Source organism: Boleophthalmus pectinirostris, unplaced genomic scaffold (assembly GCF_026225935.1).
Source record: "Boleophthalmus pectinirostris isolate CB_2022bp ecotype Guang Dong unplaced genomic scaffold, ASM2622593v1 HiC_scaffold_16, whole genome shotgun sequence".
Lineage (NCBI taxonomy): Eukaryota > Metazoa > Chordata > Actinopteri > Gobiiformes > Gobiidae > Boleophthalmus > Boleophthalmus pectinirostris.
This window is the reverse complement of record NW_026571095.1, coordinates 16,884,308-16,907,897: the sequence shown is the minus strand read 5'-3', so window position 1 is coordinate 16,907,897 and position 23,590 is coordinate 16,884,308. Positions and strand designations below refer to the sequence as shown.

The 23,590-nt window shown below is 38.4% G+C and overlaps 5 protein-coding genes and 1 long non-coding RNA gene across 15 annotated transcripts; 2 read left to right on the top strand and 4 right to left on the bottom strand.

The window, feature by feature from the left end:
* Nucleotides 1-64: 64 nt before the first annotated feature.
* Nucleotides 65-5,261, top strand: aldh9a1b (aldehyde dehydrogenase 9 family, member A1b). Its single transcript, XM_055151811.1, is given in 14 exon segments — nt 65-397; nt 1,301-1,504; nt 1,593-1,817; nt 1,984-2,129; nt 2,206-2,335; nt 2,510-2,644; nt 2,740-2,936; nt 3,014-3,154; nt 3,649-3,672; nt 3,674-3,838; nt 3,917-4,004; nt 4,079-4,214; nt 4,291-4,409; nt 4,493-5,261. Coding segments are annotated over 12 exon segments (1,551 nt in total). The 5' UTR covers nt 65-397; nt 1,301-1,504; nt 1,593-1,642; the 3' UTR covers nt 4,588-5,261.
* On the bottom strand, nt 4,865-7,120 carry zte38 (zebrafish testis-expressed 38). Of its 2 annotated transcripts, XM_055151801.1 has the most exons (13): nt 6,984-7,120; nt 6,600-6,744; nt 6,437-6,500; nt 6,311-6,347; nt 6,216-6,236; nt 6,112-6,138; nt 5,975-6,042; nt 5,744-5,892; nt 5,575-5,660; nt 5,382-5,507; nt 5,260-5,308; nt 5,146-5,186; nt 4,865-5,061 (listed from the first exon to the last, which is right to left on the bottom strand). In XM_055151801.1, exons 1-13 carry the CDS (start codon nt 7,032-7,034, stop codon nt 5,014-5,016), a joined length of 912 nt encoding a protein of 303 aa, XP_055007776.1. In that variant the 5' UTR covers nt 7,035-7,120; the 3' UTR covers nt 4,865-5,013. The 2 variants fall into 2 exon arrangements, with proteins under 2 accessions (XP_055007776.1, XP_055007777.1); XM_055151802.1 differs by lacking the exon at nt 6,216-6,236.
* On the bottom strand, nt 6,611-9,769 carry prdx1 (peroxiredoxin 1). Of its 4 annotated transcripts, none has more exons than XM_055151804.1 (6): nt 9,634-9,769; nt 9,094-9,206; nt 8,782-8,935; nt 7,961-8,304; nt 7,683-7,775; nt 6,611-6,744 (listed from the first exon to the last, which is right to left on the bottom strand). In XM_055151804.1, the coding sequence occupies exons 1-5, from the start codon at nt 9,690-9,692 to the stop codon at nt 7,693-7,695; spliced, it is 753 nt and encodes a 250-aa protein (XP_055007779.1). In that variant the 5' UTR covers nt 9,693-9,769; the 3' UTR covers nt 6,611-6,744; nt 7,683-7,692. The 4 variants fall into 4 exon arrangements, with proteins under 4 accessions (XP_055007779.1, XP_055007780.1, XP_020795220.2 ...); XM_055151805.1 differs by lacking the exon at nt 6,611-6,744 and having other exon boundaries at nt 7,328-7,775; nt 7,961-8,091; nt 8,182-8,304; XM_020939561.2 differs by lacking the exon at nt 6,611-6,744 and having other exon boundaries at nt 7,328-7,775.
* A 1,076-nt stretch (nt 9,770-10,845) lies between these two features.
* LOC129408360 (uncharacterized) lies at nt 10,846-16,109 on the bottom strand. The gene is made up of 3 exons (XR_008631911.1): nt 15,975-16,109; nt 11,439-11,562; nt 10,846-11,279 (listed from the first exon to the last, which is right to left on the bottom strand). It is a non-coding gene; the product is annotated as an uncharacterized LOC129408360 (long non-coding RNA).
* On the top strand, nt 11,905-15,193 carry LOC110173533 (histone-binding protein N1/N2-like). The gene is made up of 14 exons (XM_020939558.2): nt 11,905-12,035; nt 12,117-12,237; nt 12,421-12,501; nt 12,584-12,693; nt 12,987-13,370; nt 13,674-13,765; nt 13,847-13,923; nt 13,990-14,063; nt 14,137-14,325; nt 14,390-14,562; nt 14,624-14,671; nt 14,736-14,798; nt 14,861-14,982; nt 15,063-15,193. The coding sequence occupies exons 2-14, from the start codon at nt 12,137-12,139 to the stop codon at nt 15,067-15,069; spliced, it is 1,521 nt and encodes a 506-aa protein (XP_020795217.2). The 5' UTR covers nt 11,905-12,035; nt 12,117-12,136; the 3' UTR covers nt 15,070-15,193.
* A 13-nt stretch (nt 16,110-16,122) lies between the features above and the next one.
* On the bottom strand, nt 16,123-23,522 carry gpbp1l1 (GC-rich promoter binding protein 1-like 1). Of its 6 annotated transcripts, none has more exons than XM_020939487.2 (12): nt 23,321-23,522; nt 20,945-22,028; nt 20,513-20,627; nt 20,144-20,279; nt 18,993-19,312; nt 18,085-18,160; nt 17,819-18,012; nt 17,546-17,716; nt 17,249-17,410; nt 17,012-17,133; nt 16,829-16,931; nt 16,123-16,688 (listed from the first exon to the last, which is right to left on the bottom strand). In XM_020939487.2, the coding sequence occupies exons 3-12, from the start codon at nt 20,570-20,572 to the stop codon at nt 16,518-16,520; spliced, it is 1,515 nt and encodes a 504-aa protein (XP_020795146.1). In that variant the 5' UTR covers nt 20,573-20,627; nt 20,945-22,028; nt 23,321-23,522; the 3' UTR covers nt 16,123-16,517. The 6 variants fall into 6 exon arrangements, with proteins under 6 accessions (XP_020795146.1, XP_055007773.1, XP_020795147.1 ...); XM_055151798.1 differs by having other exon boundaries at nt 17,249-17,407; XM_020939488.2 differs by having other exon boundaries at nt 17,573-17,716.
* Nucleotides 23,523-23,590: the final 68 nt, after the last annotated feature.

The following is a 23,590-nucleotide window of genomic DNA, read 5'->3' as shown; positions in this document are numbered from 1 at the left end:
GACCTGGGACTGTCGATGCCCGGACTCGGGGCAGTCGCCGCTGGGACTCTCGCTGCCGCCGCCGGGGCCAGGGCAGTCGCTCGCTGCTCTATCCGCCTTTGTCCGCTCGTTTCTGGGTGTAAAAGTTTGACCTGAGCATAGCGCGCAGAGGCATAATTCTACCTGGTGTCCTGGTGCTGATATGGACTGACCGTAACTTTCAGATTTAAGTGGGAAGTGGGATTAAGACTAATTTTACAACCATCTTGTGCACTCGGCTCCCGGACCTCGCGTCACGGACCAGACTGGACCAGGATTTGGACCAGTTTCATCTCTTCATATTGGACAATAGACTTTTGGAAACAGAACCAGTGGGACAGTGGATAGAGGAAACATTCTGCTTCAGTCTCTGGAGAAGGTAAGAGGCTGGTTTTCATTAGTTTGCGGCAAATCTGAATTTGGAGCCTCACAGGTAAATAGTGTTATGGTGTTAATAGTTAAATAGTGTTATAGTGTTAATAGTTAATAGTGCGTAAATGAGCTGGTGGGTGCGATGGAGCTGCTCTGGTTGTTCTGTCGTGTGCTGTAGGAGCGGCATCTGTGTTCATGTCTCTTATTGTAGTTTTACTGACGTTGTTGGGTCTGGGTGTGAGCGGTGTGTTACGTTGTGTTGTTGCGTAAAGTTTGTGCTTGGCTGTTCATTGTGCTCTGATCGATACTGTTCAGCCAATACTAACCAAAATGTCTGTTTCTGGTATTTGTTGTAATACTACAGCCTATATATATATAATACATATATTATTCATAATATATATTTATAATTTTGCCCTTGGTGCTCCTCCCAAAAATTATACCATCAGCCGCCACTGGTCCTGGTTTAGTCCTGGTTTAGTCCTGGTTTAGTCCTGGTTTAGTCCTGGTTTAGTCCTGGTTTAGTCCCGGTCCCTCAAGTCTCAGGTCTCTATAGGACAGGACTGGACGGCGACTCGCGTACCACGTTCACTACAGCTCTGGTGCTGTCCGATGCGTGGCTATTTCTAGTTCAGAGGTGTTTTTGACGAGAGGCTGTTGTTTAATGTTTACAACCAGTGGCAGGACTTATTGTTTTTTAATAAACCTCAACCTTTTATTATTGTCTTGTGTGCGTATCGTCTACCACACAACCTCAACAACTATTGCAGCTAATAATAATAATAATCTTAATATAATAATGATTATAATAACAACACATAATTAGCCTAATACTGTTAAAGAAAAACGTGTTTGATAGCATGTCTGCTGTGTATGACTCCACCGCGTTAAAATATTTCTCAAATGGCAGTGCCCCCCCTGCTGGTGACCCATGCCCCTCCAGTAGATGTGCTCTGACGCCGACTCTGCCGACGTACTCTGACGCCAGAGCCGCTGTAGCTCCGGTCCCGCCCATAGATCTAAGAAGTACTAGCAGCAGAAAGCTCAGAGCAACTTTGTAATGTAACTGAAAATCCGCTATTTTATACTCATGACCGCATAGACGCACCGCAGGGTAAGTTTAACTGGGTCAAACAAAACTGCTTATTTCATGTACGCCGTTTAAACTTTAGATATTCAATGTTGTCAACTTGTTTGTGCAGCACAGTGTTTTGATCTGCTCGGGTAAAGAAGCGACAGATCCGATCTCGTCATGCTCTCGAGGCTGGCTTTGACTCTGCACCCCTGTCGTGCCGCGTCTCTGGGGCTGGTGAGAGGGGTCTCCTCGGGATCTGTAAACATCTCAGAGCCACTGAACTTCTGGGCTGGAGAGAGAAGATCTAGCACACAAAAAAGCAACGTGGAAAACGTATACGAACCAGCAACAGGCAAGACATTTTATTTCTGCAACATAGCTGTCGACTTTATTACCTCACACTGATCTTTGAACTCAACAAAAAATGCTTTGTTATTTCACCCCCCAACCCCACCCCCACCCCCACCCAGCCTCTCAACTCACACGTCTCTAGATAACCGAATGCTGTTGCTTTGTAGGACGTGTTTTGTGCCAGTTACACCAGTGTGGTCCTGAAGATGTCAACGAAGCTGTGAATAATGCCAAGTCAGCTTTCAACTACTGGAGCAAAATGTCTGGGATGGAGAGGGCCAGGATCTTAATCGAAGCTGCACACATTATTGAGGTAGTCTTGTAGTGGCCATAACATGTTTGAAGTCTTCTGTCTCTATATTAATATTTTGATAAAATGTTTTGTGCAGAGCAGAAGAGAGGAGATTGCACAGATGGAAGTTGTTAATAATGGAAAGTCCATTACAGAGGCTCGTTTGGATGTTGATTCTGCCAGACTTTGTATAGAATACTATGCTGGGTTGGCCAGCACCATGTCAGGTCTGAAATAATTTTAATATTTTGAAATGTTTCAACTCAGTCATCTTGAACTGCGGGTCAAACATGAGCCAAGACTGGCACATGTGAACAGACCAACTATGTTGCTCTATAGTTGCTCTTAGTGAATTGAAAAAGTGCCAGTTAGGCAATCCTTAAAAACTTGTTTTGTTTCAGGCCAACATGTCCAGTTACCAGGTGGATCCTTTGCCTACACTCGAAGAGAGCCTTTAGGGGTCTGTGCTGGCATCGGTGCATGGAACTATCCCTTTCAAATCGCTGCTTGGAAATCCGCACCAGCTCTGGCATGTGGTAGGCCTATTAAGGTTTTTGTTAACACTGTAATACATAACATTTAATGTAGATCACAGATATTTTGTAAAGCAAACTTTCAATGTCCCTTAAAGGAAATGCTATGATCTTTAAGCCATCCCCGGTGACGCCAGTGACAGCTGTGTTATTAGCAGAAATATATGCTCAAGCTGGAGCTCCGCAAGGGCTTTTTAACATTGTCCAGGGTGGACAAGAGGTGGGCCGACTACTGTGCCAGCACCCTGACATTGCTAAGGTGTCGTTTACTGGAAGTGTACCCACAGGCAAAAAGGTCTCAGTCTTTAGTTTAACAGTAAAGTCAATGCAATAGATTGTATGTTACCTCTAAATACCCCTTCTCTTTCTCAGATAATGGAAATGGCCTCTCAGGGGGTCAAACCTGTGACTCTTGAACTTGGAGGAAAGTCTCCATTGCTGATTTTTAATGACTGTGATCTAGAAAACGCAGTGAGAGGGGCTCTGATGGCCAATTTTCTCTCTCAAGGACAGGTATTGCTCTAGTCTTAAAGGAACTGTATGTACTCTGTGCTCTTAAAGTTTTAAAAGAGGTAATTACAACTGAATGTGGGTTGTCATCTACTTGCAGATAAAGGGCATACACATTTTCCTCATGCTCAATATAGGGAAAATATATACTGTAGCAGAGACACTGATTAATGATTTGCTGTAGATGCTGTGGTTTAGGTGGTGAGGATTCAGATCAGAAAGTCTTTACATTTTAACCAAATGACTCATGTGAGGCTCATTCTACTTTCTAACTGAATAAATTATTTTGAGAACCAAAAACACCAAATAACTTGGCTTTCATGTTCAGTGTTTTTGAATAGAAGTATTACAGTAATAGCTATATATGATTTGAACATGTCTACCTCATATCTGGAGACACAGTTGTTTTCTTACATATGGTCCCTTTTTAAAATTGTAGTCGTTTAGTACTATTTTTCATTTTTGCACAAATGTATTTGTTTATGTAACTGTTACAGGTGTGTAGCAACGGAACAAGAGTTTTTTGTTCAGAAAGATATTGTGCCAGAGTTTGTGGAGGAGGTTGTGAGGAGGACTAAATCAATAGAAATCGGTGACCCATTGCTGGAGACTACTCGAATGGGAGCACTGGTCAACCGACCGCACCTAAACAAAGTGTTATCCTATGTCAATCAGGCAAAGAAAGAGGTATTTTATCAAGTCATTGTTATGGTTTATTTATGATTCTAAAAAAAAAACATCCATCTAAAATATCTGATTTTGAAGGGAGCAAATGTTTTGTGTGGAGGGGAAGTGTTCGTCCCATCGGATCCCAAACTTAAAGATGGATACTACATGACTCCATGTGTACTCGGTTGGATCAAAAAGAATACATACATTTTCCAATGCCCATACAATGAGTCTAAACTTCAGTGTTTTTTTTTTTAGGAATCTGCACTGATGACATGACGTGTGTGAAGGAGGAGATCTTTGGTCCTGTCATGTCTGTGCTGTCATTTGAAACAGAAGAGGAAGTACTACATAGAGCAAATGATACTAGTTTGGGCCTGGCTGCTGGAGTTTTTTACCAGGTAAAACAGAAAGAATAATTTAAAATTGTCTTGTGGATGGATGATCAATTACCACCCATTTTATTATGGTCTTAGGGATGTGAGAAGAGCCCATCGGATAGTTGAACATCTGAAGGCTGGTTCCTGTTTCATCAATAATTACAACATAACTCCTGTGGAAGTGCCTTTTGGAGGTTTTAAGATGTCAGGTACAAACTACTGATGATTTAATGGCAACAAATAATCTGCATTTATAAATCCCCTAATAATCTTGTATTTTGTACTTTTCCAGGCATTGGGCGAGAGAACGGACAGGTCACAATAGAGTACTACTCACAGCTAAAGACTGTTTTTGTGGAGATGGGAGATGTGGACAGCCTTTTCTGAAAAACAGATTGCAATTAGTGAACTATTGAAACACATTTTAGGTCTGGGAAAATACTTGAAGTACTTGATTTTTGTCTGAACAATTAAGCCACTATTTACTGTTATGTTGAAGTAGATGCTCTTAATTACTATGATTGTAATTTTAAATATTAGTGCACTATACAACTAGCTACATATTTATTTACATATACCGTAAATAATTTCACTGTATAGATCACCAATCTTAATTTTTGAAACAAATATTTTATTCAAAACATGTAGTGAATGATACATGTACTCTTTTGTACATAACAGCAAAATGCTTGACCTCTTTTTAAACAACATAAACATATTTTATTAAATCCTTACTTTACAATATAATAAATATGAGATCAAATGTTTACAACAAAGCAATGATAATTTATCAATAATCACTATAGAAACATTTTAGATTATTCTTTTCCTTTTGGCCTGTGTCTTGCCCATTGCCTTTCTCTGTGAAAAAAACAAAAACATAGATTTTAATGTGGCCATTTGTGTGCCTTTGCTAACTGCTACAGTTTTTTATTTCTGTTTTACCTTTGCCAGAGGCTGTGTGGGCTTCTTGAACTGCGCAGACTCTATTTTGAATGAAGAAGAATTATGAACATTGAAGTAATACATTTAAGATAAACTAGAAGTACTTTTGTATACCATCTTCTGAAGGGACATCCTCTTCGTCAATTTCCTTCTTTTGATAGTCCTGTTGGTTTATATACCAAACATTAAAACAAGGTCTGTGAAGTTTACAAATAAAAAAATATTTGTGTACAGACCATTTTGACATTTTTCTCAAGTTTGCTGTCTCTCAGGTAGTTCCCTTCTTGAAGCTTGGCCAGTCGACCTTGTTCTGCAGAGACACGCACCCTCAAAGTGTGGAAAGGTGTCTGCACATTGCCAACCTGAAGAAATGCAATGACTGCAGAATTAGTTCAGGTTTTCTAATTCAAGACTTCAATCGCTACCAACCTTAAAGTGAATGGCAGTGCCTTCAAACCACAGACTGTCACATTCACCCTCTTTAAAGCCAGGGGGTTCATAGTCCTCAGGAGTCACTATAACAAGACGTTTATTCTCATGTTTGTTTGTTAACATTGCAGCATTTTATCTACTGGTTCTTGAATATTAGGTCACTTACTGTCATCATAGTAGTAAAGCTTCATGGTCAGGTAGACATTGTTGGGGAGGGAGCCTAAATTCTGCATAAGCAAAAAGAGCTTTCTGATGAGCAGCACAGATGCTCTTTTGGTGTCCTCTAGAGTCACCTGCATCCGCACAGCATTGTTCCTATAAAATAAGACATGAAAGGGATTAATTGTATTAAATGATCAATGACTGCATAAAACAATGCTTATGTGTGTCTTCAAACCTGAGGATGTTTAGCTCTGGGCCCTTTTCTGTATACTTAAATTTAAACTGGTAGGACTCAATTATGCACTAAAAGAAACAAGATGCTTTTGATTGAATGTATGTTAATTTTATTATATATACTATTAAAACACTTACATTGGGATCATCAGGGTTTGTGTAGACCTACAATTGTCAAAGCAAAATTGTTAACCATTATTACATAGTATGTTATAACATATCATGACCTTTTTATAACTTACCCCAATAAACACAATCTGGAGCTTAACAAGACAAAAGAAATAAATTTATATTTTGCAAATCCCTTATTTCTACAAAAAAAAAAAAAAAAACTTACATATTGCTTTTCTAATGCATCAAAGCAGCCCATCATCCTGAAACATGGAGATTTGAAAGTTGTTGGGGTTTTTTTTTTAGAAAAAATTGGTATTATTGTATATGTGCTATCTTCAGGCAAAATTACCATTTCACAACTTTGTTTGCTCCAGGGGTGCTGCAGTCTTCACGCAAGACTTTAATGCACAAATCTGTTGGTATAAAAAAATGAAGTAAACACGTATAAATAAATGAACGCCTTGATGTGTGTTCAGCAGTTGGAGATTGATCTATTTCATATTTCTCTTTACCCTCCAAGTATCTGGACCTGTAGGCGTCCTCTGGAAAAATACCCCGGAGATAAGTGATGGAGGACACGGCCACAGCCATCATCCTCTTCACAAACACAAGCGACGCCTGCTCGGTCTTCAAGTCGCCTTGAAATAACCCTGTCCACTTTGAGAATACATAGTGTGTTATTCATTACAAAAACAAAAACGTAACAGCTTTTACACAGTCGTGAGTCTGAAAGCCACATGATGGCGCAATTAGCTAGGGCGAGACAAGACCGAAACATGACCAAAAATGTACATCTATAGCTATTAATAATGATTTTTACGTGATCTCTAGAAAAAAACAAACAAAAAAAAAAAACATAAGTTTGTATCTATTATATTACTTATTGTAAAACTTGCCTCTGCTGTTTCCTCTTTGCTTTTCTTAATGCGCGTCTTGCTAGCAGACATTTTTACTTTTAATATTAACGCTACCTCGGTTTGTAAAATAAATTATACCGTAATAACAATATACTATAATAGCAATAACTTAAAACGTTAAGCTGTATATACAAAAAAATGTCTCAAGCTGCACCTAATAAATTGCTGATCAGCACCATAATTGTAATTTTGCGTTTTCTTTTTTAATCTAGTGCTGAAAATTCCCGCCGTCGGAAGATGCGTTCAAAAGTGCACAGATCCATAGTTATTTTGAGTGATATGCACTTTAAAACACATCGAAATAAAGCAATCACTGTCTTGAATGATTGTCTGCATAAACATTTATTTAGTTGTTAGCTTCTATCAACATTTAAAAGCCTTTCTTATTTCCACAATCCCCGCACATAAACTTTTCACTAAAAACATTACTAAAGGTTTACATTTTCCTTTTTATTCCAAGTGTTTTGTAAAATGAAATTTTAAAAAAGTTGAACAATAATAAATAATACAATTTATTACGATAGCAACCTGGGTGTCTTGTGGTCTAACTTTAAACAATACAAAACATATAAAACATTACATTAGACGTTTAAAGAAGTAATTTTCTCTAGACAAAAATACATTACTGCAACAAACATGAATATTGAAATGATGTTACAGCAGGCAGCAGATCCTGACCTTGGGCTTATTACTGCTTGGAGAAAAAGTCTTTACTCTTTTGGATGTCTGGTTTGATGGTGTCACTTCCTGGTTTCCAGCCGGCAGGGCAGACTGAAAAGATAAGCTGGTAATGAGTTCTGGCCCAGAAGACAAAACAGCAGACATGTGCTAGTATCATTTAAACAGATAGAGAGTAGCAAATGTAAGAAGCCTATAGTATCAGGACTATATCATTAGGCTATGAATTTGTTGAATGTTTGGAATTTTTTGGATTGTTTTGCAACAGTTGTTTGTACCTTCTCCATATTTGTCGGTGAACTGAAATGCTTGGACCAGGCGCAGGGTTTCATCAACAGAACGACCAACTGGGATGTCATTTATAGTGATCTGCCTTAGAATACCCTTGGTGTCAATAATGAAAAGTCCCCTAAAACACACATAGAACACAATTAGCTCCCAGGCAGAATTATAATGACAAAGTAACTCAATGTAAGTAATGTAAGCAGAAGTGCAGAACCTGTAAGCAATGCCCTCATCCTCCTTCAGAACGCCATAATCTGTGGAAATTGTACGCCGTGTGTCAGATACTAGGGGGATCTTCATTGCACCCAGACCACCCTGCTTTCGTGGTGTGTTGCACCTGTAACACAAATTTTTGATTTCAACAATCTTTTATAATAACTGTGTGCATTGCAGATTAGTCTATTAATTTAGCAAGAGAGAGTAGTTTGAACATACACAAGAGAAACAACCCTAAATGTTTTTGCCAAAACACTGTTTGCATAATTAATTGCTTTGAAATGTTGACTGTAGAAAAATAAAATCACAAACTAAAGCCTGACATTTACAACAGCTACACATTTGTCATGTTTTCAACATTTTATGAAGATAATGTACATAATGTTAACAGTCAGTATCCAAAAACGTAATAGGTACAGTGAAAATAATAAATTATATTTCTCACACAATCATTTCCATGGACTCTTTTTGATTATATAAAAATTCAAAAATAAATCTGATATCCAAATATCGCAGATTTTGGGTTGCAATCTACTGTTTAGTTTGATGTTAAATTGTTGTCATTTGTTTCATTCACTGCCACTGCCATGATACTTGCCATGCAAAGTGTGAGAAGTGTGAGTCCGTGGAAGCAGCAATGACTTCACAGTCAATCTTCCTGAATTCATCTGCAGCGTCACTGAAGGCAATGATTTCAGTTGGACACACAAAGGTGAAATCCAGTGGATAAAAGAAAAACACCACATATTTTCCTGGTAAAAGGTGAAATCTTGTCAGTATCAACATGAAATGGTCTGTTTAATTAGAATCTAATTATGTGCAGTCTTTGTGGTGCAAATGTTGCCAGTTTACCACCTCACAATTGACTGCACGTCTGGGTAAAGCATATCCATAAGTTGTGGTAGCCTACCTCTGTAATCAGACAGCTTGATGTCCTTAAAGTCCATGTCTGGCATTACTGCTTTGGCTATGAAATCAGGGGCCAGTTTTCCAATTTGTGCTTTTCCTGCAGACATCTTCAACCTAATGAACGATCATAAAATAATTATTCCACAGTGACAAATTATGAACACTGATGGTTTCTCTCGGATAATAGTCTGCATTAATGCATTAACTGCATTATTTTTTTTTACATAGTAATAAAGATATAATATATTTGTGTAATAATAAATATGAGGATGATTCTAATATTCCAAAATATTCATAATGAGTGTGATTTAGGCTGTATGTATCCTCCTGATGTGTGGGTGCTGGTCTACACCTACTCATAAATTAACTGTGAAGAAAATCCACAATAAATTAACAGACTACAAGCAATATGATAAAGAAATCTGTTGAACATAATCTAACGTTAATAAAGCTTACAAATGTAAACATTTCTACAGATTAAAAAACACAGACACACAAAACTAAAACTTACTTTTCCATCACTACTGTGAAAGTTACGCACCTCGCTTTTTGCTCGCTGCGTCTGAAAGAGTGGCTAGAAGTGGAGTGCGCATTATTCATCCAGATGAGAATTTATACTAAGCTGTAACCCAAGTTCTCGCGAGAGGAAGAAGAAGACGATCGTGGACCACTTCGGTTCAGCCCAGGCTCACACACAGACACCACACGCCCCAGATACCATACACAACATGACTTTGCACATTTTTCTAAAGATTTTTAATCTTTATGAAACCACATCGTGTCACAGAACAAGGATGTACAAAATCATTTGGCTAATGTTTTACAGGCTTCTCTAACCCCACTTCCCAATAAAGAACAAGGACTAATCTAATCTTGAAGCTATAACAAATAAATTGACTAATAAATATAGAATGTGTGACAGAAAACCTACCTTGAAAAAAACAATATCAAATACTTAGTGTGTCCTATTGAGGATCTATGTGTAAATAAAAGGTCTGGTGGCTCATCCTAACCTGTTAGAAATGCAAAGAAATATTCACTGTATTACCCACCAGTCAAAGCCCTCAATCGGCCCTGTTTCATCTTTTTACTCGTGGCCCTTGATGAAAAGTTTGAGTTTCAACTGACCATACTTGAATAAAATTAATAATAATAATAATAATACGTTAATTTGTTCTGACAGACATTGAAATTCATACTCATTTGTGTTATTTAAATAGACCCAGTAATCCATTTTATTTGTATAGCATATTTTAGAAAACCAGTAAAATTTTAAAAAAGAATGCGTAATAAAAATATAAATAAATACAACTCCTGTGGTGTTAAAAATCAGAGGATTAAAGTGGGTCTTAAGAGGAGACCTATGACACTCCACTGTGGGGACTATTTGGACATTTTTCAAGTAAGCCTAAATTCAGCCACTCTGATATGTCTATTCTTTCAAGGAAGTTTAAACAACAGGTCTGGCTTTGACAGCCACAGTTTAATTGCATTTTTGTGCTTACTTCCTTCTCACAGTGTGCATTCTGTGACTCAGAGTGAGTCTTACACCATAAAATGACATGTAAAAGGTGTTTCCAGTTAATTTCTGTCATGTCTGTCATGATATGTACATGATCTTGGAGAGTTTCTAGTTTCTATTGATGCCCCTAAATAGATTTATCTTGTTTCAGTTGTCAATTTCTGCCTGTTGCTTTCATATTATATGTTTGTAACCAGTTTGAAGTGTTAACTAAAACACAGGCTACTGGATTATAGATGAGACACTAAAGGGTAAGAGAAGAGAAAAATGGTTTTGATAGTCTATTATGTGCCATTGTTTGCAGTTTTCTTTAGATTTTAATAAATGATATGAAATCTAAAAACCAACAAAGCAGAACAGAAAGGTGAAATGAAACTGTTGGACAGTTGCGTGTCGACTATAAACAGCCAATAAAAAAACAACAGTTGTTTTTGATAAATAAAATGCATATTTGTGTCCCAATAGAGTCTGACCTGAACAATATTTTGTGTAGGACTAATTTGCTTCCACCTCTTGTCTCATCTCTGAGCAGTCGCTATAGCAATGTCCCTGCGTCTCCTGGGCAACCATCCCATCAAGGGCCCGATAAGAGAAGACACAAATAATGCCCTCAGAGGCTCAGCAGACGGCCGCTGATCAAATGGCCCCATGCAGGCTCCGTGTCACTGTCACACAATAACCTCATAATTAAAGCATGAATACAGAAACATGTCTGAAGTACGATTCAAAAGATTGTATTTGCACCTGTTTCCTCAAATTGTAGGCTCATAGGCCGACAGTAAAATCAGATAGCAGGGGAGAGAATCCTGTGCCTATATATATACCTGAATATCAAAGATGATTGGTTTCCAAGCCCAGACTTGTCTTTCTGAAGAATCCTCTGTCAGGAGGAGCTCAGGGGGTCCTGTGCTGTGCCATATGCTGATCATTCACAGCAGGACATGATTGCTATTCACACGTGAAAGACTTAGGTAAGCAATAGAGCAATAAATAAATAAAGCAATAAAACCACACAAAATCAAATACATGCTAGACAGGTAACTGATACTGTTTGGAACATTCCTGGAAAAGCAAAAACATCTCCACAGAAACAAGCAGACTGCAGACCTCCTCCAGTAATGTTCCTTAGTGTACCTTTAATTTAAACAAGAATATCTTAAAATGTACTATGTCTTTACGTGTTTTTATTCTTTACTTTTTAATTACTTCTAAAATGCTAAGTTTAGAAGTTTTACTAATATAAATAAGCAATAAAATATACACAGCTGTCCCTTTAACGACTCTCCCGCGCTGGACAACGGAACCGGAAGTGTCTCTGAAACGTATGAATATTTCGCGCCAAACTCGTGAAACAAAGCATTTCTCCTGAGCAGCCGAGGAGGACGCAGGCTCATCGCAGCATCGCTTTTCATTTTATTCAAGTAAGTGCCGTCTTGAACTTGTGATAAAGTACCATATCATTTTCAGATAAGATTGAATAACAATCAATAATCCTGTTTTAGCTTTCAGTTTGGCTGGTAACATGGAAGAGGCAAACAAGTTAATTGGCCAGGGCAAGAAGCACTTGGTAATGGGGCAAGTCGTGGAGGCGGTGAACACGCTTCAGGAGGCCTGTGGCATGCTGTGAGTCAATTTAGACATTTGGACCTTTGCAAATGGGTTTGACCTCACAGCCCCTTTTTAGTGTGTAGGATTCAAGTACAAGCTCTATGAAAAGAGACTGAATGTCATTATTTGGACCTATTGCTTACTAAAATAAGTAACGTTAATTAAGGTCTCATTTTAATTTTTTAAATTTTTTTTAAGGGCCAAGAAATATGGTGACACAGCAGATGAGTGCGGTGAGGCTTTGTTCTGGTGTGGTAAAGCGCTCCTGGATTTGGCACGGCAAGTATATAATTTTATTACTACGCTGGATTTTAATGGATTTTCTTTTCAGCATAATTAATGCCTTGATTTGGTGTTTTAGGATGGAGAATTCAGTCCTTGGTAATGCTTTGCAAGGAGTTCCAGAGGAGGAAGAGGAGGAAAAACTTAAAGACTCCAATGTGGAAATGGAAAGCACTGAAAATCTAGATGGTAAACTCTTTCAATGTAACCAGTGGGTGATTAGTTTACTTTTATAAAAGAAATGTTGTGACTTAAAGTTGTCTTTGTTTTTGGGCATAGAATTCCAATGGCTTTTGTTGTTTATGATTTAAAATCTAAAACCCTTTGGGATAATTAATATCAGGATTCATATTGTATCATAATGTGCTTGACAATACCCAACTCTAGTGTTTAACTGTTTCACTGCATAAATATGCTAAAACTTTTTTTTCCACTTTCTTGTATTTCATTAGTAATTTAAAAACGTATTTTTGTAATTGTAGAAAAGACCAGAGATGAGTTGCGGGTTCAGGTCTATGATGCCATGGCAGAGAAGAAGGAAGAGGCTACAGAAAAAGATGCAGATGGCAAAAAAGCTGAATCTACAACAGAAAAAGCAGATGATGCCAAAGAGAAAACCGATAACACTTCAGAAATTACCAAAGATTGTGCCACAGAAAAGGAAAATGAGACTTCAGCAGAGAAACCAGATGCTCAAATTGTTGCTACTGAAGAGAAAGCTGAACAAGACAAAACTTCATCTTCCATTAAGGATGACTCCAGCAAAGACTCCAAAGAGAAAGATGAGACTGAGGAAAAAACAACTGAGAGTGATGAGAACAAGGAGAATGTAGCAGCAGAAACTGAAAATGAAGAAGCAGAGGAAGGTGAGGCTATGCTTTTTTTTTTTTTTTTTTTTTTTTTTTTTTTTTTTTTTTTAAGTCTGTATTTTAAACACACTAAATGCTCTGGTATAGGGTCTGCCACTTGCTTGATGCCAGTGCTTGGCCTGAAATTTTCAAAAATATGGAATTAAATACTTCAGTGTTGTACTTAATTTACTGGTATTCTATCGCTTTAAAATGCCTCAACCCGATTTTAGGCAAAGTGATAACATCTCTATGGAGACCAGCAGCTGATGGACTCCCATTAAAAATTAACTGGTTGCACTTTTTAAAAATTTTGTTTAGAAGCAAATGCTGATGAGGAAATGGAGGGCGATGAAGAGGCTGAAGAAACTGAAGGTGATGAGAAGGCTGATGGCGAGGACACTGCTGAGAAGGTACTGAGATGTGCTTAATCTGTGCATGTGTTTTATTTTTTAAAAAGGAAATAAGGATAACTTTTGTAATCCACTTGTTAGGGAAGTGATGATGAAGAAGTTGGGAATCTGCAGCTGGCTTGGGAGATGTTAGAAGTGGCTAAAGTCATCTACAAAAGGTTTGTCAATTTAAGAACTACTTCACTGGGAAAATTTACTTGAATAAACTTTTTTAATCTAATTAGAAAAGAGACCAAAGAGGATCAGCTCATGGCTGCCCAAACTCATCTAAAACTAGGAGAGGTCTCTGCTGAATCAGGTAATTTTCCTAATTTAAAACACAGTTGACGGGATTTATCCGTGTCTAATATGCTGTCTGCATATGTTTGTAGGAAATTACACACAGGCAATTGAAGATTTCCAAGAGTGTCTGAAACTGCAGCTAAAGCACCTGGAGTCAGATAGCCGTCTTCTGGCTGAGACTCATTACCAGCTGGGACTAACCTATAGCCTAAACTGCCAGTACAAACAGGCCATTGATGAACTCAACAGCTCCATCTCAGTCATTAAGAGCAGACTGGGTAAGCGGACTGTTACAATAACTCAGGTCTATCATATTTAATTTCAACATGCGGCTTTCTGCAGAGAAACTACAGGAATTGATGGACAAAGCTGAGGGCCCCGATGCTCTTCAAGAAGAGCGAAAGGAAATGGACGAGCTTAAAGCTCTGCTGCCTGAAATCCAAGAGAAGATAGAAGACGCTACAGAGGGTCAGAAAACTGCCACTACAGATGCAGAAGCAGTCAAGGGTGTATTGGTGAGTTATTACGTTTAAAGGAAAGTGGGTTTTGTTACTGTAATATCAAAATTTTTACCAGGATGGAAATGCTGCTCCTGAAACTGGTGACAAGCTTACCTCCACAAAGGTGATTTGTTGATGTAGGTTTTTGAATAGTTTTTGGAATGTTCTATAATTGCTTTGTCCCATAGGCTAATGGCACACCAAGTGAACAGACCACAGCAACTGACATCTCACATTTAGTGAGGAAAAAGGTAAGACAAAAAGGAATGAAAAGCTTGAATGAAATTGAATGTGACAAAGCTGTGTCTTTCAGAGGAAACCAGAGGAGAGTCCAGTGAAGGAGGTGAAGAAGGTGAAACAAGATGAAGCGGAGACCAATGAAGTCCACCCAAATGGTCACACAAACGGACATAGTAATGGCATGGAGGTGGAGAGGTGAGATGAAACAAATGTGGTCTGCATCTTTAAACTGCATAGTTTTAATTGCGTTGCTCAAATCACATTATCTTTTTCAGTAAGTGACTGTGCTCTTTCCACGTTGCCATACCAACCTGAATTCATCTTTTTTTGCACGTCTTTGACATTTGTAAATGTGTTCATATTTCTGCATTGCCTTGAATAAATAAACTTAATACTTTTTATATCATTTAAAGTCCTGAGTCTCATGTTGTAGCACGGGGTTCTGGAACATAAATCTCAACTTTTTCCAACAATAACACTGTATGAAATGCATTTAATTTAGCATAAAAATATTTTCAAGAGAAATTGTTTGGCTAGTATCAATTTCCCTCTGATGTCAGATATATTCCTTTGCAAGAAACACATTTGTGGACTGTAAAGGGGTTTATTTGGATTTTTAACTATTGCTTCACTTTTTTCTTTCCCCTTGGTGCTCTAGTGAAACTGGACAATTGACCCTCTTGGTGTTTCATTTGATTACCCTTTTTTTGCACTTTCAAAGTGGCTGTAAGTTTGAATTGACTGAAGCCTTTGAAAAAATAGAAGGGAATCTCATTTTGCTGTACATCCAAGCTGTAATGACTTCAGAAAGGAATCAAATCTATTAGTTTAACTTCGATAACCAAACTGCTTGCTTAGCAAAATTCTTTGTGCTGCTGTTCCAGACGGGATTAGTCTGAGCTCTGAAAAACATCTTCCGGATCATAGTGAGCGTCCCCAAATGTAAAACTGCACTTAGCATATTTGCCTGGTACACTATCAGACTTCCATGTCCTCACCTGGAGGAAGTCTGTCTCTTGGTATGGCATACATGCAAATGTAATTAGAATATATTCTAACTTGCACAGCAACACTTTGTTCAGCCATGTTTGCATGGCTGAATGGTATAGTATGTTGATTTTAGAATGTTCAGATGATCTAATGTCTATTAAAAATATACATTTAACATTTCAAGTATTTAAACCAACCTGCTCAGGGACTACAGATGTAAATTAGCATTCGTGCCATAACCTGCCACCAGCATCAGCTTTGTTGTAACACTGTAAAAATTAAAAAAAAAACAAGCATACCCTTTCTGTAGAACCAAATAAAAACCAAACACCACAGGAGCCAGAGTCATACTGAAACAGCTTTTCGGGAACCAATTTATTAATATCATTAATGTGTCATCAGCATCATCAATGAAATGAGTTAGTCTGTTTAAAGCAGAATCACGTGTGCATTCATTGCCCTTCTTTTCTTGACAAACACTTCAGTTCAAAAGCAGGAAGTAAAGAAGGAAGGGGAGGGGCCTTAGGGCAGGGCTGCAGTGAAGGAGGTAATGCAGGGAAAGTGACATCTGGCAGAGCAGGAATCTCCCCCCTTCACTGGGATATGATTGGTTTTCCCTTGTGCAAGAACAACAAAAATCAAAAGAAATTCAAATGGTGCTCTAAAAACAAAGATGAGAGGAAGTGGGCATTGCATGTTGAGATGCTGTTGGCTGCCAAGTTTTGTTCCATAAAGCCACGTTAGGATTTGATGCAGTCATCATCGTCGGAGGTCTGGCTGCTGCTACTGGTATCGGACTCGGACCCTTCTTCCACATGCGCCTCCGCGACACTCCTCCAGGGGGTGAAGTGGAGGGTCACACCCCGTGCCCTTGGAAGAACCCCATTCCGCTGAATGCCATTTTTCTTCAACTAAGAAAAAATAAAATAGACATAGGTAACCTCATCAACCTGATGAAGGACTAAAGATGGAAATAACCCAAATTAGCTATAATCTTTAAATATAAATATGTAAGATTATATTAATATGTGCCTCCACTCTTTCCACTCACCTGTTCAGTTTTTGTCTGGAACTCTTTCAGCTCATCCTCAGTCAGAGGCAGGAAGTTGTCATCATTCTCTGGATATTCCTGCCAACCCATAGCTTTCAGCAACCTGTAAACATCAGTGACACATTTACCTCAGTGATGCTTACTGTCATGTTGATAAACATCTAACCATGTGCAGTGAGGTACCTGTGCTCCGCTTCCAGGGAACTGGACAAATGTTCAGTGTCTGAATCACTCAGAGAGTAGGACAGACCATTCTCATGGACCTCCTCACTGTAGGCTTTAGGCTCTGGGGTGCTGCTCTCTCCCTGTCAAATAAACACAAATAATTTTGGTGGACAAGTCCATTTGTCTAGTAATTCAATATAAAATATGGTCTCAGATAAACTATTATAAATAAAAGTATCTAATAAAAGTACTAACCTCTCCTGATGTTCCTGGGCTGCTGCTCGTGGTCAGCTCTCCAGTGCCCTCGTCTTTGAGAGCTCGCAGGAACTCACTTTTGCGATCAGGACCACGGCGCATCAGCTTCAGCCTCGATGGAGCGATGTCTATGGGAGGTGTGGTGCTGGAAGGGTGCTGCTGCTGTACAAAACAATTATGACATTTTTATAAGCTTGTGTTATGTACAGTGCATTGTTTGGCTATTCACACAACTAAGATTATACTGATTGTATTTCTGTAATCACACTCAATACTGTGTTTAAGAACACATTTAACCTCAATTGAAGTGTGATAGGTGCTCACTTCTTTTGGGGCGTTGTGTTGCGGGGCACTGTTGGGGGTGCTGGGTTTGGCTGCAGAGACGGGGCTGGTGAATACAGAATCTCGGCCTGGCACGTGAAGGCCAGACTTTGTGATCTCTCTTCCTCCAGCTTTCCACTGGGTGCTCTGTGGGGACGCATACAGACTTACTCCACTGTGGGAACCTGCGCAACTCAAGACATTCTTCACTGTCTGGATGAATATTTTGTGAATGCATTGGGGTCTTACTTTGGTGGGGGCCATGGCGGGCTTTGGGACCAGGTTCTTGTAGACACTGGAGCCAGCGATGGGGGCCTTGCTGCCGTTGGGCAGGGTCCCAGCAGTGGCAAAGCCTGCAGAAAAGGCAGTGCTGGGGTCCTCCTTGGAAACCTTCTTGATAACCAGCATCTTGGAAACCATCTGTTTTCCACTTGGGGGGTTTTCTGGAATTCATACCATAGCCATTATCCAACATTGACAAGATGCTTTTTTTTTTTTCATTTCATTATACTTACCCCAGACTCCAGCATGTGGCGGTACTGCTCGCGTTTGAGTCCCAGGCTTTCCAGTTGTTTCAGGGTTGAGGGAAGGCTACAAAAACATGGAAGAACAAAGAATAAAACAAATACCCCATAGAATAGAAAAACTTCAGTATTTTACAATATTTTGCTATGAATCACACATGAATGGTTGAGGGATTACATACACATCTTGCAGCCAATTAGCATTTGGAACAACTTTTAGATTTTAAAATCAAAACCAAATAGGGAAAACAAGTCAAAGCTATTCTGTAGGTATAAGAATACCACACCCCAAGATTAGTCACCAACAAATGATATCAAACCAAAATACAAAAGTGTTTTGCTGAAGAAACATTATAGCGAGGCCAAAAACTAAAAATCTAATTAACCATAATATTCAGAAAGTTAGTTTAAAGATATGATCTGAATATATCTGAATACTTCATAGTAAAATAACAAAACATTTAATCTGCTGCAAAGGGGGATGATTAAAATTGAAAACTTAACAAACTTATTAAGTATAAAGGCATATTTCTGCAGCTTAGGGGGTAATTTCACAGTCTTATCACATTTTTCTGATGCTTACATTTTAAACAAATACCCTTATAAACATGCACATTTCAGTTGAATTGAAGTTTCTATCAATGATCCACTCCGAGCTCAGTGAAAGTCCTTAAATATTTAGTGCATTGTATATTTGTATAGAACTATTATTCTGACAGATATGCCAAACAAGTACACCACTTATTCTGAAAAATGTAACATGTTTTTATAATTCCAGACTTCCAGGTGGAGCCAATGGATTACAGTCAGGACTAGAACAAATGAACTAAATTTTAAGAGTGGTAGGATGACCCATTTTGTAAGATGATCCCTTTTTCTAATAATTTCATGTGACTTACAAAATCCTCTTCCACAAACTTGAGCTTGTCATCCTTGTTGTCTTTGCGTTCCTCGTTGGGAAACTTGTCCTGATACGAGGTGCCCTTGCGAGGGTGGAAGTTGCCATTGCGCTGCCTGTGCCCCGTCTGCCTGTCCCTTTCACCTGCTCCCCGTTTGGGTTGGCGTCCCTGATGATGGTGGCTATCCTGGGCTCCTCGTGGGGCTCCATGCCAATTAGGGGTCTCCTTCCAACAGGAGCCCCCCACAAGACCCCCGTGCCCCCCTTTGGCCACCCCGGAATCCACAGAGTCATGCCTCAGAAGCTGCTGCCACCCATCACCTTTAAAGAACAAAAAGAAGAAAAATTAAACAAGGCAAAATTACTGAAGCAAAAACATAGGCCTGACATCTGCCACCTGTAGCTTTAGAATTGTATGGCATTAAGCATTTTTGCTTAATGCCATACAATTTTGGTTAGGACAAGAAAATAATTGCAGCTTTATATCATTTAATTATTGGATTATTATTTTGTATTATACAAGGTCGCCCATAGTTAATAATATCAAGGTCTGAAATATCAGGAATGGCTCCTGTTTGGGATGGGACTGGAAGAATGCAAAGTCAATCAAAGCAGCCAATTATCTTTGTGTTTTTGGCTGAATGCGTGTATGTGTCTACTGTTTTTTTACTCTTACTACTTAAATACAATATTTTTTTATTGTTTAAATTAATACAATATTTTTGTACATAGATTTAAGACATATGTTTTCTCCTGTACAACAAGTTGTCTGGGCTCAAACCAATCAGTAGGAAATAATTCAATCAATCAATATTTTCTAATGTAATCTGTTCTGTGTAAAATGTTTAACAGCCTGATGTGTATGAATGTATAGAATAGTGTTGTACAACAAAGAACAAATTTACACTTTGGAGAACTAAACTACAGTTACTAACTAACAAACTACTATTTGTTTCCAGTTAAAAGCAGGTTTTAGTTGTTGAGATCCAATAATAGGTGTTGGTGAATGCATGAATCATCAAAGCAGCAGATCATCACAGAGATCACTATTGGATCTTAATATAGCCCAGCCCTACTCTGAAGGTTGCCAATCAGTGAAACAAATCTTAGACTACCAAGTGTTTCTGAATTAAATGAAGAAAGAAGTTGTACCTGTATTGCCCGTTGGAGCGTGCAGGGAGCCGTTGTTGAAGAAGCCATCAGAAGAGTTGTGGCGGCGGCGGCTCACAGACGTTCGTCCATCTCTGTGGTGAGGCTCGTTTTGTTTCTCGAGGTTTGCAGCAGGGGACTAGACAGGGATTCAAGGATTCAATACATCAGTTAAACAGTTTTGTTTGAATAACTTAATTTTTGCGATCACAGCGCATTCAACAATAAACAAATATTTTCATGCAGTGGATTACTAAATAAATTACACTCAGCTCAGCGCTAACCTTGATAGCTGCATGCTACAGGCTCAAAATTAGGAAAAATAATGCAAATTTTGCATGGAGATGTGAATTATCGAGGAAAACCCATTACCTTGGCGGGCTGGGGCGTGGAGAAATTAAGCCAGGCAGGGACAAAGTCATGCTGCGCCATTTAGGTCCAGTGTTTCCGGTCAGTGGAACGAGGCATCAAACCTCATGGCCAGGATCTGACCAAACATGAAAAAGTGAGGATTATTTACTGGATACTGGCACAGCTACAAGCATATTTTCTAACTGATGACACTGCATTGTAACTGACACAGTAATTATAGACCACAAGTCATAGCAGCATCTGTGATAGGTGATTGTGAACTTGTGAAGCAACAAAGAACAATATTATATGTACTGAAATGTTTAAATTATTGCAATATGACTAAATATGAACTGATATAGTCTGCTTTTCTGCAATTTGCACAATTCTAGCAAAAAAATCCACATGCGGACTAAGTTATAGGAATAATAGCTATATATAGTCATTAGTTACCCCAGAGTGCAAAGCTCTGAAGTCCTTTGCCTCCTCTCCTTCTGCTGGGCTTCGCTTCTCAGGCCGGTTGGCACTGGATGCGTAGTGGGTGCCGTTAGGGTTTGGTAGCAGCACAACCCAAAAATTTCCTCTCCAGCTTTGTCCAAGGTAATACTCCAATGTTAAAATCTTAAATCAAAATTCCCATCAGCTGACACTTCCGAATAAGGTGCGTTCTTCACTGGAGATTTTCCATTTGTTCTAATTTATCCCAATATCGATCGTCAAATGTAAGTGGACTTTGAGGTGACAAGACTTGAGGTGATCTAAAGATTGATTTGTCCTGATAGCGTGGAAGAGCGGAGTTGTTAAGTGTATGAAAATGCTATGCAGTGGAACTTGGACAGCAGTTCTTAGCAGTTCCTCCAGATGAAAGGATTGACACAGGTGTTGTCCTGCCACACTGTGTGCCAGTATTTGTCTGGTGTGACAAACCTATTACCGAATCATTGTAAGATTTACCGAACCAAAGATATAAAGAAAAAATATTTCAGAGACAGTCTTGAATAGGCAATGGAGGGCTCTAAAACAATGCTCACCTCATTTAACTGGTAAAATGACTGTCTTGGCGTAACAAAAACAATGCATCAGTATTCAGTGTCACATGACAAAGAAGGAAGAAACACCTTATGTTACATCTCTGACATTTTCAATTTTTGTTAGTGAGACCTAAACATTGCTGAACTACTCATTCTGTTAAACTTAAGCTTATCACTTTCACATTTGTTTTAAGTCCATTAAATTTTCTTCAGTTTCCTGTTTAAAGCAATCAATTGTGTGGATCAGTTATTCCAGATATACCAATGCCACAAGCCCAAAATCTTCGTTCTGTGTCATGCACAAGTGTTGAGTCGATTTCAAATGGGTTCAACAGATGAGAAAGATTTTCTTTTTCTTGAAGGGAAAGGTATTGAGCAAGTGATAACATGCGTCCAGTTTAAATCAATACAATGTTTTTGATGGTCCTTCTCTTAAATACGGTTTAACAGGTGTAGAGTGATGTCCAAGTGTTAAATTCTTATTATCTGCACAGGAAAAAGTAGATCTGCAAAACAAGACAAAAGTAAGACCAAGGTTAGTCTGTGTATACCAACATTAAACATAAATATAATGCAAACAGTGTTTCCCATTAATAGAGCAAAGAACTGTGATTCTCCATAGTCTAAATTTTCCCCATGACTTAAAACAAGGTGAGCACTAACTTGGTATTGAAAATATTATTTTGCATGTTATATCCTCATACATATATACAAATAACATAATATCTTAATCTTTAATCAGTCCTATTTAGATTAGTAGAGACAATAAGTGACATATTTAAGCGAGAAAATTGCAATACATATATTATTATTATTATTATTATTATTAATAATAATAATAATAATCAGCAAGGACTGTAAGTACCACCATAAACATGTATAAACTTAAAGGGAACAACATTTTCTAACAATGCTTTCTATAAAATTTCTGGTTTGACTGTAAAGTGAAAATCATACGTGACTGTCTTAGTTCATTGCTAATGGGGAAAAAAATCACATAACGATGTAACAGTAATTATCAACAGTGCGTCTTAATAAAACAAGGCGAATTTATACAACACGTTTAATAGCAATATAAGGTTAAGACTGAGGCCCAAGTCTCTGTTTTTTGCAGTGGGATGAACTATTATGTAACAGCTCAGCATCAACGAGCCTGTCACATTTACGAGCTTAAGTATTTAACAATAACAGTTTTCGCTGTCCGACATGTTTAAAATGTACATACAACAGACCTTCTCATACAACGCTAAGTAACAGTAACCCTGTTTAAGGCATAATTAAATCACAGGAACATCGCAAATTGTACACACATGCACGTTTCTTTTGTAGCTAACAAGGAATTAACAACAACGAATAGTTCAGTAACATAAAACTGAGACATTAAACGTCCTATTATGCAATCTGAGCAATAGTATGTTCAATGGTTAGCTTGTTTGTATCTTTATTATTCAGTGGTTGTGTTGCTTGCTAACTTTAAATGTTTGTCTACCTTCAGGGTTAGCGTTTCGTTGATAGCAAAATGCTAGCGTTACTTAGCCAGTTTAGAACCACAGTTAAACATGCTGGCTGGTTCAAAAAACGAAACGATTTACCCCAAATTAATCTACAAACGCATTTTACACACCAAAAGAATTTCAAATAAACAATTCAAATTGTCGTCGGGACCACGGTGTGGAGGTAAACAGACCTGGCTTCGTTGGACCAATACTGTTTCAAAATGGCTACCCTAGCAGCGGCAGCACACATTCATCAGCTTGCTAAAGGCTAAAGCTAACTTTCCAGGCTTTCATCACGATACCTGCTTTGGAGTCAGAGAATCTGTGGTGGATCGCTTCTTATGAACATTTCCGGACATCAGCAACGAGGTTATACTTTCACGCCACCATCAACCTAATTTATATGACGACTAGAAGTGTTTGTTTGGGTTTTCAGAGCGCTTACCACTGGCGCTGGCACTGAGGGATTCTGAGCCTTAATAGAGCTGCATTCAACAAGAAGCTTACTTATGCAACGTGTTACTGTTAAACAAACGTATGTACAAATACAAATGACCCATCTTAAAGCAACA

Coding starts and splice junctions, on each gene's coding strand:
- zte38 (XM_055151801.1), bottom strand. CDS start 7,034: ATGTCTGCTAGCAAGACGCGCATTAAGAAAAGCAAAGAGGAAACAGCA. Junction 5,661..5,743: donor GCTTTACTACTATGATGACA/GTAAGTGACCTA, acceptor GTCTTGTTATAG/TGACTCCTGAGGACTATGAA. Junction 5,309..5,381: donor TTGAGAAAAATGTCAAAATG/GTCTGTACACAA, acceptor ATAAACCAACAG/GACTATCAAAAGAAGGAAAT.
- prdx1 (XM_055151804.1), bottom strand. CDS start 9,692: ATGAATAATGCGCACTCCACTTCTAGCCACTCTTTCAGACGCAGCGAG. Junction 9,207..9,633: donor CGCAGCGAGCAAAAAGCGAG/GTGCGTAACTTT, acceptor ATCGTTCATTAG/GTTGAAGATGTCTGCAGGAA. Junction 7,776..7,960: donor CACCGACAAATATGGAGAAG/GTACAAACAACT, acceptor TTATCTTTTCAG/TCTGCCCTGCCGGCTGGAAA.
- LOC110173533 (XM_020939558.2), top strand. CDS start 12,137: ATGGAAGAGGCAAACAAGTTAATTGGCCAGGGCAAGAAGCACTTGGTA. Junction 12,694..12,986: donor AAGCACTGAAAATCTAGATG/GTAAACTCTTTC, acceptor TTGTAATTGTAG/AAAAGACCAGAGATGAGTTG. Junction 13,766..13,846: donor GCGAGGACACTGCTGAGAAG/GTACTGAGATGT, acceptor TCCACTTGTTAG/GGAAGTGATGATGAAGAAGT.
- gpbp1l1 (XM_020939487.2), bottom strand. CDS start 20,572: ATGGCGCAGCATGACTTTGTCCCTGCCTGGCTTAATTTCTCCACGCCC. Junction 18,013..18,084: donor GCCACATGCTGGAGTCTGGG/GTAAGTATAATG, acceptor TATGAATTCCAG/AAAACCCCCCAAGTGGAAAA. Junction 17,411..17,545: donor CCTATCACACTTCAATTGAG/GTTAAATGTGTT, acceptor TGTTTTGTACAG/CAGCAGCACCCTTCCAGCAC.